The sequence below is a fragment of the Rhinoraja longicauda genome, chromosome 25, assembly GCF_053455715.1.
Source record: "Rhinoraja longicauda isolate Sanriku21f chromosome 25, sRhiLon1.1, whole genome shotgun sequence".
NCBI lineage: Eukaryota > Metazoa > Chordata > Chondrichthyes > Rajiformes > Arhynchobatidae > Rhinoraja > Rhinoraja longicauda.
Window position 1 is genome coordinate 8,232,184 of NC_135977.1, and position 11,230 is coordinate 8,243,413.

The following is an 11,230-nucleotide window of genomic DNA, read 5'->3' on the forward strand; positions in this document are numbered from 1 at the left end:
TCTTGACTGAAAACGTCACGTATTCCTTTTCTCCACAGATGCTGCCTGACAGGTGCTTAGTTCCCCCAGCACTTTGTATTTTGCTCAAGATTCCAGCATCTGCAGTTCCTTGTGTCTCTTGATTCTAGTAACTCATGACCCACTGATGCTGGTCAATTCTATCTGTAATTATAGCGTTTCCCTTTCATTTACACCCCTTCCGGGATCTTCAGTAATGTGCAGATATAAGAAACTGCAGATGCTGGAGCAAAAAAGTGCCGGAGTAACTCAGTGGCTCAATCGTCCCTAGTGTGTAGGATAGAATTAGTGTTTGGGTGAGTGCTGGTCGGCATGGAGTCGGTGGGCCGAAGGGCCTGTTTCCACGCTATATCTCTAAACTAAAACCATACTAAACTAAATTAAACTAAACTAAACTAAATAAAAAGTCATACGTGGCTTCGCACAGGCGTCTAAACTTGAAACCCACTGCTTACCTGCTCCATCTTACCACTCTGATTTGGTGTCCACTTTGTACCATTCTCATCACTAGAGTATCATAAATACAAACAGCATGGAATCAGGCCCTCCCACCCTACTCGTCTATGCCAACAAAATGCCCCATTTAAGATAGTCCCATTTGCCCGCATTTGGTCCATATCCAACCTTGCCTATTCAGCTTTAGTTTATTTTTAGTTTAGAGTTATAGCACAGAAACCGGCCCATCGGCCCACTGAGTCTGCGCCGACCAGCGATCCCCGCACACTCACACTACCCTACACACACCAGGGACAATTTACAATTATGCCAAGCCAATCAACCTACAAACCTGTATGTCTTCCAAGTGTGGGAGGAAACCGGAGATCCTGGAGAAACCCACGCAGGTCTCTCGAAGAACGTACAAACTCCGTACAGACAACTCCCATAGTCAGGATCAAACCCGGGTCTCTGACGCTGTAAGGCAGCAACTCTACCGCTGCGCCACTGTGCTGGTACGGGAACAAGAAAGGGCAGCTGAAGACCCTGCTCACTCTGCAAGTGTGGCACCAAAGTCCCCAAAGCTCCCATTGACACTGTCTTGGTGCGATGCTCGCATCAGGGATTCACCGCTGCACAATAATACAGCTCTACAGTTGTGAGTGCAGTGTCCTGAGAGATCACATTGCAGACATGGAAGCCTTTTAGACTTTAGAGATACATGGAGAACATGGATAGGTAACAATTTTTGTCTTTTAGTGAAACAATGTCAAACCCGATTTAGAAATAATCGCAACAGTTCATTCAGAAACTAACAGTTAAACACAGTGCAGTGACATGAATAATATTCCTGTTCGTTTTTCATTTAATGCAGTTCATTGTCTATGGCATTCCTTTAAATGTTTTGCTTTAGACTGAAACGATGCAGTGTGGAAGCAGGCCCTTCGGCCCACCAAGTCCGAGCTGACCACTGGTCACCTTGTTGACCACTATCCAACACACTGGGGACAATTTACAGAAGCCAATTAACCAAGAAAACCTGCACGTCTTTGGAGTATGGGAAGAAAACTGAGCACCCGGAGAAAACCCATGTGGTCACAGCGAGAATGTACAAATACCATGCAGACAGCACCCGTAGTCAGAATCGAACCTGGGTCTTTGGCAGCAACTGTACCGCTGCGCCACCGTGCACCCTGCCCCCGAGAATGTCTCTGCCTGGTTTCGAACTAGGAACCTTTTTGCGTGTTAGGCGAATGTGGTAACAACTACACCACAGAAACCTCTAACTATTGATTCTATCATTAAAACCTCACCATCTGCTGCTGGGGGATTAGGAAGATCATCTTCTAACATTTGGAGATAGTGAGGTTGAAGGGGTGCATTTGGGAACTAGGGGACTGATCAATGGTCTTAGGCAAAGCTAGCCAGCTCTGATCAAGTGCTGGTCATTGTTTGTAAGCCACAAAACCTGTACTTTGCTCCGCACTAGGCATGCCAAAGAGGTGGGAGGCTTGGGGCCGTATTACTGGGGGAGTATTAACTGGCTTGGCAGGTGAATGGGAACCTGCAGGTAGAATCAGAAAGGAGAAAAGCCAAGCTCGGGATTGTTTAGTTTGGTTTAGTTTAGTTTAGAGATACAGCACGGAAGCAGGCCCTAAGCCCCACTGATTCCGCACTGACCAGTAGGGTTGCCAACTTTCTCACTCCCAAATAAGGGATGTTGACCCTATTACTTCTATAGGGTATCGTCTGACGTGTCGAACAAAAGACTCTAAACCAAGGTTTGGTACAACTTAATCTTTGTTAACACTCGAGTAACTTAAACATGCATGCAAACAATTGACTTCTAATAACTTCTCATTTACTTTATTGTTTCAGCTTATTATTCACAAAATGCTGGAGTAACTCAGCAGGTCAGGCAGCATCTCAGGAGAGAAGGAATGGGTGACGTGTGTGAGGTGTAGATGGAGTCAGTGGAAGGGATGTTGGTTTGTGTGATGGTCTGGGCTGCGTCCATAATTCTCTGCAATTTCTTGCGGTCTTGGATGGAGCTTTTCCCAAACCAAGCTGTGATGTATCCCGATAAAATGCCATTCCTTCTCTCCTGAGATGCTGCCCGACCTGCTGAGTTACTCCAGCATTTTGTGAATAAATACCTTCGATTTGTACCAGCATCTGCAGTTATTTTCTTACACTTATTATTTCAGCTTATCACTTCTTAAACTAAATCACAAAACTCATGACTTGGAGTCAGATATTACCCGTATGAATGAATTGGCCAGATTCACGCTGTTGGTAGGGGGTAATCTTCTCTGAGCTTTGAACTCAGGGTCCCTTCTTCTTATCATATCATATCATATATCTACAGCCGGAAACAGGCCTTTTCGGCCCTCCAAGTCCGTGCCGCCCAGTGATCCCCGTACATTAACACTATCCTACACCCACTAGGTACAATTTTTACATTTACCCAGCCAATTAACCTACATACCTGTACATCTTTGGAGTGTGGGAGGAAACCGAAGATCTCGGAGAAAACCCACGCAGGTCACGGGGAGAACGTACAAACTCCTTACAGTGCAGCACCCGTAGTCAGGATCGAACCTGAGTCTCCGGCGCTGCATTCGCTGTAAAGCAGCAACTCTACCGCTGCGCTACCGTTGCGATGGTTGTTCCTGGGTTGTCGCTGCTGAAGTCTCGAACCGCCCTTCTTTTACACTAATTTTCCTTCCATCTTCGAAGGGAAGCCTTTGTTCTAACCCAAGGCTCTCATGGCTTTACAGTCAATCATTTCAAGCTGTCACTCCTCCAAGGGCTGAATAAACAAAACACATCTTCATTCCTTATCAGGCTCGGGAGTTCTTATTTATGTTGCTTGTTCAAACCTCCTTCTCATTATAGAGTTATTTTGCAATATGTCCGTTCCAGGCACCTTATCTTCTCAAGGCCGTACTGCCTGGCCGTGAAGGTACCTTCTGCTCCCACCAGATGTCAATGATGTGACCGTTTTCACTGTGCTCCCTTGTCTCCTGGCTCCAGCTTTTCGCTCTGTCTGTCTCTAGCTGGTAACATCCTCCCAAAGCCTGTCGGGATACTTGACATCCATTCCCAGGCTACAGGGACAAAAGGTGACTTCACCCAACCAGCGGCCATGTGCTCCCGCTCCACCAATGGCGGCCGCCCGGGCCGGGAGGCGGGTTGCTACGCAACCTCCGTTAGGCGGCACCCGGGCCTTCCGTGCCTACACTGTTTGGCCTACAGCGGCCCCTGGGCCTACAGTGTCTGGAACTATAGTGTCCGGGCCTACAGTTTCCGGGCATACAGTATTCAGGGCTACAGCGACCCCCCCGGGCCTAATACGGGACAAGGGCGGTCCGGTACGGGACAAACCAATTTAGCCCAATATACGGGATGTCCCGGCTAATACGGGACAGTTGGCAACCCTGCTGACCAGCGATCCCTGCACATTAACACTATCATACACACACTAGGAACAATTTTACATTTACACCAAGCCAATTAATGTACAAATCTGTACATCTTTTGAGAGTGAGAGGAAACCGAAGATCATGGAGAAAACCCATGCAGGTCACGGGGAGAACATACAAACTCCGTACAGACAAGCACCCATATTCAGGATCGAACTTGGATCTCTGACGCTGAAAGGCAACAACTTTACCGCTATCGAGACCCTTCTTCCCGAAATGTCACCTATTCCTTTCATCCAGAGATGCTGCCTGACCTGCTGTGTTACTCCAGCATTTTATGTCTATCTTTGATGTAAACCAGCATCTGCAGTTCCTTCCTAAACATCTTGGACTATCTGTCCTGTACCTAGCACGTACATAGAGTCATAGGGTCTTACAGCATGGATACAGGCTCTTTGGCCCAACTTGCCCACACTGACCAACATTCCACAGAAAACAATCCATGCTTATCCAACCTCTTCTTCTAGCTAATACTCCGCTAATCCAGGCAGCATTTTGGTCCTGGGCCTTTCTGTCCTGGGCCTCCTCCACTGTCAGAGTGAGGCCCAATGTAAATTGGAGGAACAGCACTGGAGGAGGGCAGCACAGTGGTGCAGCGGTAGAGTTGCTGCCTTACAGCGCTTGCAGCACCAGAGACCTGCGTTTGATCCCGACTACGGGTGCTGTCTGTACGGAGTTTGTACGTTTTTCCCGTGACTGCGTGGGTTTTCTCCAAGATCTTCGGTTTCCTCCAACACTCCAAAGACGTAAAGGCATGTAGGTAAATTGGCTTGGTAAATGTAAAATAAAATTGTCCCTAGTGTGTGTAGGGTAGTGTTAATATGTGGGGATCGCTGGTCGGCGCGGATCCGGTGGGCCGAAGGCCCTGTTTCCGTGCTGAATCTCTAAACTAAACTAAAATAAAGCACCTCATATTTCGCTTGGGCATCTTCCAACCCAGCGGTATGAATATTGATTTCTCTAACTTCAAGTAACCCTTGCTATCCCTCTCTCTCCGTCCCTCTCCCATCGTGGTTCTCCGACTAGTTCCACTGTCCTGCTGATTAAATATTACTGATTGTACGTCACATTGCCCCCTTACCCTCAGCTAACAATGAACCATTCAACATTTCCTTACTCGCCTCTGCTTTGATCTGTCGTTTTCACACCTCCCTTCCATATCTCTAGACTCCCTCTCCCCTGACACTCAATCTGAAGATGGGTCCCGACCCAAAACGTCACCCATTTCTTCTCTGCAGAGATGTTGCCCATCCTGCTGAGTTACTCTGGCTGGGGGTGAGGGGCAAGGAGTTTGGGCAGCTGTGGGAAAGTGTTCAAAACACAAGGATGCTGGTGGGACTCAGCGGGTCGGGCAGCACCAGCGGAGAGAACGGACAGACGACATTTCGGGGCTGGGCCCTTTTTCAGACTGATTGTTGTAGGGTGGAAAAAAAGTTGGAACATAATATAAAAAGGATAGCAAGAGTTTCTTCAGTTATATAAAGAGCAAGAAAGAGGCAAGAGTGGACATTTGGACCGCTGGAGAATGATGCAGGAGAAGTGATAATGGGGAATAAAGAAATGGCAGAGGAGTTGAATAACTTTTTTGCATCAGTCTTCGCAGTGGAAGACACCAGCAATGTGCCTGAAATTCAAGAGAGACAGGGGGTGGGAAGTTAGTGGAGTGGCTATTACTAGGTAGAAGGTGCTTTGGAAGCTGAAAGGGCTGAAGGTGGATAAGTCACCTGGACCAGATGGAATGCATCCTAGGGTTCTGTAAGAGGTGGCTGGAGAGATTGTGGAGGCATTGACAGCGACATTTCAAGAATCACTAGTCAGGAGTGGTCCCAAATGATTGGGAAATTGCCAGTATTACCCCACTGCACAAGAAGGGAAGCAAGCCAGAATAGTGGGAACCATAGGCTGGTTCGTCTGACTTCGGTGGTGGGTAAGATTCTAGAGTCCATTATAAAGGATGCAGATACGGAGTACTTAGAAGTTCACAATAAAATAGGCCAAAGTCAGCATAGCTTTGTGAAGGGGAGGTCTTGCTTGACAAATTTGCTGGAATTCTTTGAAGGAGTAAATAGCAGGACAGACAAAGGAGAGTCAGTAGATGTTGTTTACTTAAGATTTTCAGAAAGCCTTTGATAAGTTGCCACAGATTAAGCTGTGAAAAGGAAAATGAGAGCCCACGGTATCAAAGGGCAGATACTAGCATGGACAGCATGTTGGCTGGATGGCAGAAGACAATGAGTGGCAATAAAGGGGGCTTTTTCTGGTTTCTGCCAGTGACTAGCGGAGTTCCGCAGGGGTCGGTGCTGGGGCCGTTACCCTTCACGTTGTATTTTAATGATTTGGACGAGGGGATTGAAGTCTTAAATAGGAGATAGGTGAAGTCTTCAATAGGAGATAGGTGACGTTAAGGAGGGGCAGGACAAAGCCTGATACATGATGGGTGTCATTTTCACTCCAAATCCCCTGGGACCCTTGGAAGTTCTGGTCCTTAAAGCATCTCAATCAGTTGAAACCTTAATACAGTGTCTGAAGAAGGGTCTCGACCCGAAACGTCACCTATCTCCAAAGATGTCGTGAGACCTGTTGAGTCACCCTAGCTTTTTGTGGCTATCTTCGGTTGAAACCAGCATCTGCAGTGCCTTCCCACAGATCCAAAGAGCGGTAATTTTCATGTTATTTTTAATCAGTTACATTGCAACAAAGGGAATCAAAGAAATGCATGCAGCATGGTGAGTCAATAGCTGACGTGTCATCTTCAATTCCCTGTGCTGTTGTTATTGTATTTCGGATTCAGGCATCAGAAACGAATCCGAAAGTGAAATAGGGGTATCACCGAGACTGGCTAACTTTCCAGAAACGAAACTGCAGCTGAGATGACGCTTGTTGAACAACACAACCAGTGAGCACGGAGGGAGGGGCAGTGGCGCTGACGTTTAGAAACTGGAAGAGAAGATAAAGCCAAGGGGAAGCGGCCAGAGGGGGCGGAGAGGATTTGCTAGACGCTGAGAGAGGTGTGTGCATCGAAGCCTGTGTCCCAGCGGAGCAAAGTGGGTTGAGGAGTTTGCCCAGAGCGGAGCTGAGAGACGGCGCGGAGCAAATTCGCTCAGGAAAAGAGACAGAATATTCTGCAATCAGATTCTCATCGACTTCTTGCGCTCCCGACTGGGATTGTGCGGCTTCAATTGGTAAGTTCAAAGTTTTGAACACTGGCAAATTCGCAATTTAAAAGTAAATGACTACCATTCTGCGAATCGGGTGGGGAATGTCGTTACCAGCTGAGGTGAAGATTTAGCAGGTAAATATTGGGATCAAGTGATACTGGGTTAGTGTAGGGCGGTGGAGGAAGAAGGGTGGGTCTCGACCCGAAATCTCACCCATCCCCTCTCTCCAGAGAGAGATGCTGCGTGTACCGCTGAGATACTCCAGCATGTTGAGTCCATCTGCGGGTTAAATAAATCATCAGCCGTGATATCCCCGATAGTGAAGCGGCCCGAATGGCCTCCCTCTGCTTGTCTTCCCACATTCTTCTGTTCATGGGTTTTGTGACACCTGTTTGCGCCACTTCAATGGAGACCGTTATCTCCCTGGAATAGCGCATTGAATAATCATTACCAGCCTGAAGAAGGGTCTCGACCCGAAACCTCACCTATTTATTCCTTTTCTCGAGAGATGCTGCCCGACCCGCTGATTTACACTTTCTCCGCGGACGTGCGGAGGATTGGCGCGGAGATATAAAATTGTCCACCTAGACCGCAGACCAGAGCAAAGAGCAGACTGCTGGAGGGGCTCGAATGTAGAAACAAAGATCTACAGACGCTGGTTTACATCGCAGATAGACACAAAGTGCTGGAGTAACTCAGCGGGCGGGGCAGCATCTGTGGAAGTTGACTTCTCGGGCTTGGGACCATCCTTCTGCCTTCACAGATGCTGCCTGACCAGCCGAATTCCTCCAGCAGTTTGTTTTTTTATTGCCATGGATTTACTATTATTGGTTTTTGTTTTTATGTGTGTGTGTGTATATATATATATAAACACACACACACAATTAACTTGTTCTTGTTTATTACATTGTTCACAGAGTCCTGTTGTGCTGCTGCAAGAAAAAATGTCATTGTTTGATCTGGGACATTTGACAATAAAACATTCTTGACTCTTATGAAAGCCTGCTCTCGTTTCCCGAGAAGCAGCGAAATCGCAGCGTTAAACGAAACCTAGCTCACGGGGGACCTCGTCTGTCAGAAGCCCAGTATTGCAGCTCAGCCGCCCTTGGTGTCTCACCCAGACAGTTGTGAATCTGGGGAATTCTCTGCCACCGAAGGCAGTGGAGGCCAATTCACTGGATGTGTTCAAGAGAGAGTTAGATTTAGCTCGTGGGACTAAGGGAATCAAGGGATATGGGGAAAAAGCCAGAACGGGGTGCTGATGTTTCTAATATCGTGGAATTGAAAGACTGAATTAAACTTCTGTGCAAAAATATCAAATTAGAGTCAATAGTGCATAGTGTTTTGTATGAATGTGGAATTCTCTAAATTTCAGGTGACCTACACATTCCCCTCCCCCTTTCATCCACCCTAGTTGTTTAACCTGTTCACAGTTCACCACCATGTATCCGTCTTGAGATCACATCTTCCCTAGCCAACAACGGGCCTACCATCCTGTCTGAGGCCATTTGTTGCCGGTCCTGATTTCTCCTGGTCTTTTCTCACCTTCAGCTCTTCCCTACCCCACACCCCTACTTCCAGACGTGCAAGAAGGTATTCATCAACATACTGAGTCTCTCCAATCTTAGTTTCAGTTTAAAGATACACTGCAGGAACAGGCCCTTCAGCGCACCGAGTCTGCGGCGACCAGCGATCCCTGCACACTATCTTACCCAACACACCAGGGACAATTCACAATTAACCTACAACCCAGTACGTCTTTGTATTATGGCGGGAAACCGGAGCACCTGGAGAAAACCCATGCAGGTCACTGGGAGAATGTACAAACTCTGTACAAACATCACCCGTAGTCGGGATCGAACCTGGGTCTCTGACATGAAGGCAGCAACTCTACCGCTGTGTCACTATGCAGTAAAGGCATTGATGTGCTTTCTTTAAGATTGCATCAATGCCTTTGGGCCCAAAACGTTTGTGAAGGATTTAGTAAGAAGTTAACCGAGGTTCAACAGGAGAAATAATTCCTCCCACCTCAAAGTAAAAAGGACGTTGTAATAAGTAGTTTATTATCACGTGTACTCCAGTAATGTGAAATATCCAGTACACGGGACAATAAACGAAACTAAGTTACTGTGTGGATTTAACAAGTGATTGCATTAATGCAGAGTTGTTGGTTCCAAGTGATATAAAGGATTCTAAACTCTTCTCATTTCTCCACAGTGATTTGGCAAGATGAGACTCCAGTTGAAGTTTTTGACTGGCGACTCTTTGCAACTGGATGTCGACCCTTCCATCCAGGTGTCGGTTCTCAAGGAGAAAATACACCAAGCAACTCAGGTGCCTAGATTCCAACAGCGCCTGATGGTGCAAAACGGGCAGCAGGTGGAGCTTCGGGACGACAGCCGGCTGTGTGACTACAACCTCCCCCCCGACCCCACAATCATGCTGCTGATCAGGAAGGAGGAATGCATGCAGATATTCCTCGTCAACGAAAAGGGGAAAACCACGACCTACGACGTGCTGCCTTCTGAGTCCGTGCGGGAGTTTAGAAATAAAGTACAACGGCAGGAAGGGGCCACGCCCGAACAACAGCGCCTGGTATTTGGGAGCATGGAACTGCAAGATGGCCGGTTGCTCTCCGATTACAACATCAAGACTCACTCCAAAATCCACCTCACGTTCCGTCTACGCGGTGGTTAATTCGCGCTCGACTGAACTAAATTAAAACTTAATTATATTTTCATTGCATTCCTATTTTCTAATGCTTGATTTAAATGAGATGGGTCGATTTGTTCAATGTTTGATATTGTTCACTTTGCTTCTTCATGCTGCCTATCATTAGGTTTTGTCTAGAGTTACAGCGCGGAAATAGGCCCTTCAGCCTACTGAGTGTGCTGACCAACAATCCCTGCATGCTAACGCTATCCTACACACACTAGGGACAATTTACAATTTTACTGAAGCCAATTAATTAACCCACAAACCTGTATGTCTTTGTAATGTGGGAGGAAACCGGAGCACCAGGGGAAAACCCATACAGACAGCACCCGCAGTCCGGAACAAACCCGGGTCTCTGGTGCTGTAAGGCAGCAACTCTACTGCTGCACCGCTGTGCCGCTCTTAATAGCCGCAGTTGAGTGATCATCTCGGATTAATAAAGCCAAAAAGGTTGGATCAGTTGGCCACTTTCCTGCCTTCTCAGCTTGGAAAAATTGCAATCTGTTTAAATCTGACACATTCTTTCATATCCAACTTTGTGCCTTTTTATAAACACAAAATGCTGGAGTAACTCAGCGGGACAGGCAGCATCTCTGGAGAGAAAGAATGGGTGACGTTTCGAGTCAAGACCATTCTTCTGACTTTGGTTCATAGGTCTGTTCTGTAAACCGTTGTGGTCCAGATAGAATCTGATTCCTATGAGATCACGAACCAAATTGGCTTCTCACTCAGAGGCCAAAGGATAGCTGATCTATCCACCAATCTATAATGTGAAATATTTCAGCACGCAGGAACAAAATCACCTATAAAACATAGAACAACCGTCACCATGCTGAGAAATGCTTCCACGCACTCTGCAAATCATTGCTTCAAAATTAAAGTCTTCATGTTCTAAATGCCTTGCAATGTACTGTTGATGTAATATTCAATCTACTGTGCAACTAAAGAATTTCATATTAATAAATATATATTTGTATGAACACTTGTGCTTTTGTCACTCCACCCATTTGCAGGGTCATAAGTTGGGTCGGGGCAGGTAGGCAATTGGCGGAACCAGGTGTGGAGGTATACGATGGACAGATGGAGTCAGGTGGGAGAGAGGGGTGAAGGTGGAGTTGGGAGCGGGCGGCCGGTGGGTGATAGGTAGAGTTGAGAGCCGCGTAGGGTGAGGGGAAGAGAAGGATGAGGCAGAGGCTGAAAAGGAGACGTGGAGACGCAAGAGGGTGAGGATGTGGGAATATAATAGGCAAGGAAGGTGGTATGTGGAATTAGATAAGGAGTGATGGTGGGCAGATGGAAGTGTGGGGAGGAGATAGAGAGTGGGTGACAAGACAAAGGGAATCTCGTGGGAGGGGGCATGAAGCTGGGTGAGGGTGCGGAGTGGGAGGAAGGACAACGGAGTGTGGGTGACCCGGAATT

The 11,230-nt window shown here is 47.1% G+C and overlaps 1 protein-coding gene across 1 annotated transcript; it reads left to right on the forward strand.

Moving 5' to 3' along the window:
• Positions 1-6,905: 6,905 nt before the first annotated feature.
• LOC144606097 (uncharacterized) lies at positions 6,906-10,745 on the forward strand. Its single transcript, XM_078421903.1, has 2 exons — positions 6,906-7,120; positions 9,314-10,745. The coding sequence occupies exon 2, from the start codon at positions 9,326-9,328 to the stop codon at positions 9,791-9,793; it is 468 nt and encodes a 155-aa protein (XP_078278029.1). The 5' UTR covers positions 6,906-7,120; positions 9,314-9,325; the 3' UTR covers positions 9,794-10,745.
• Positions 10,746-11,230: the final 485 nt, after the last annotated feature.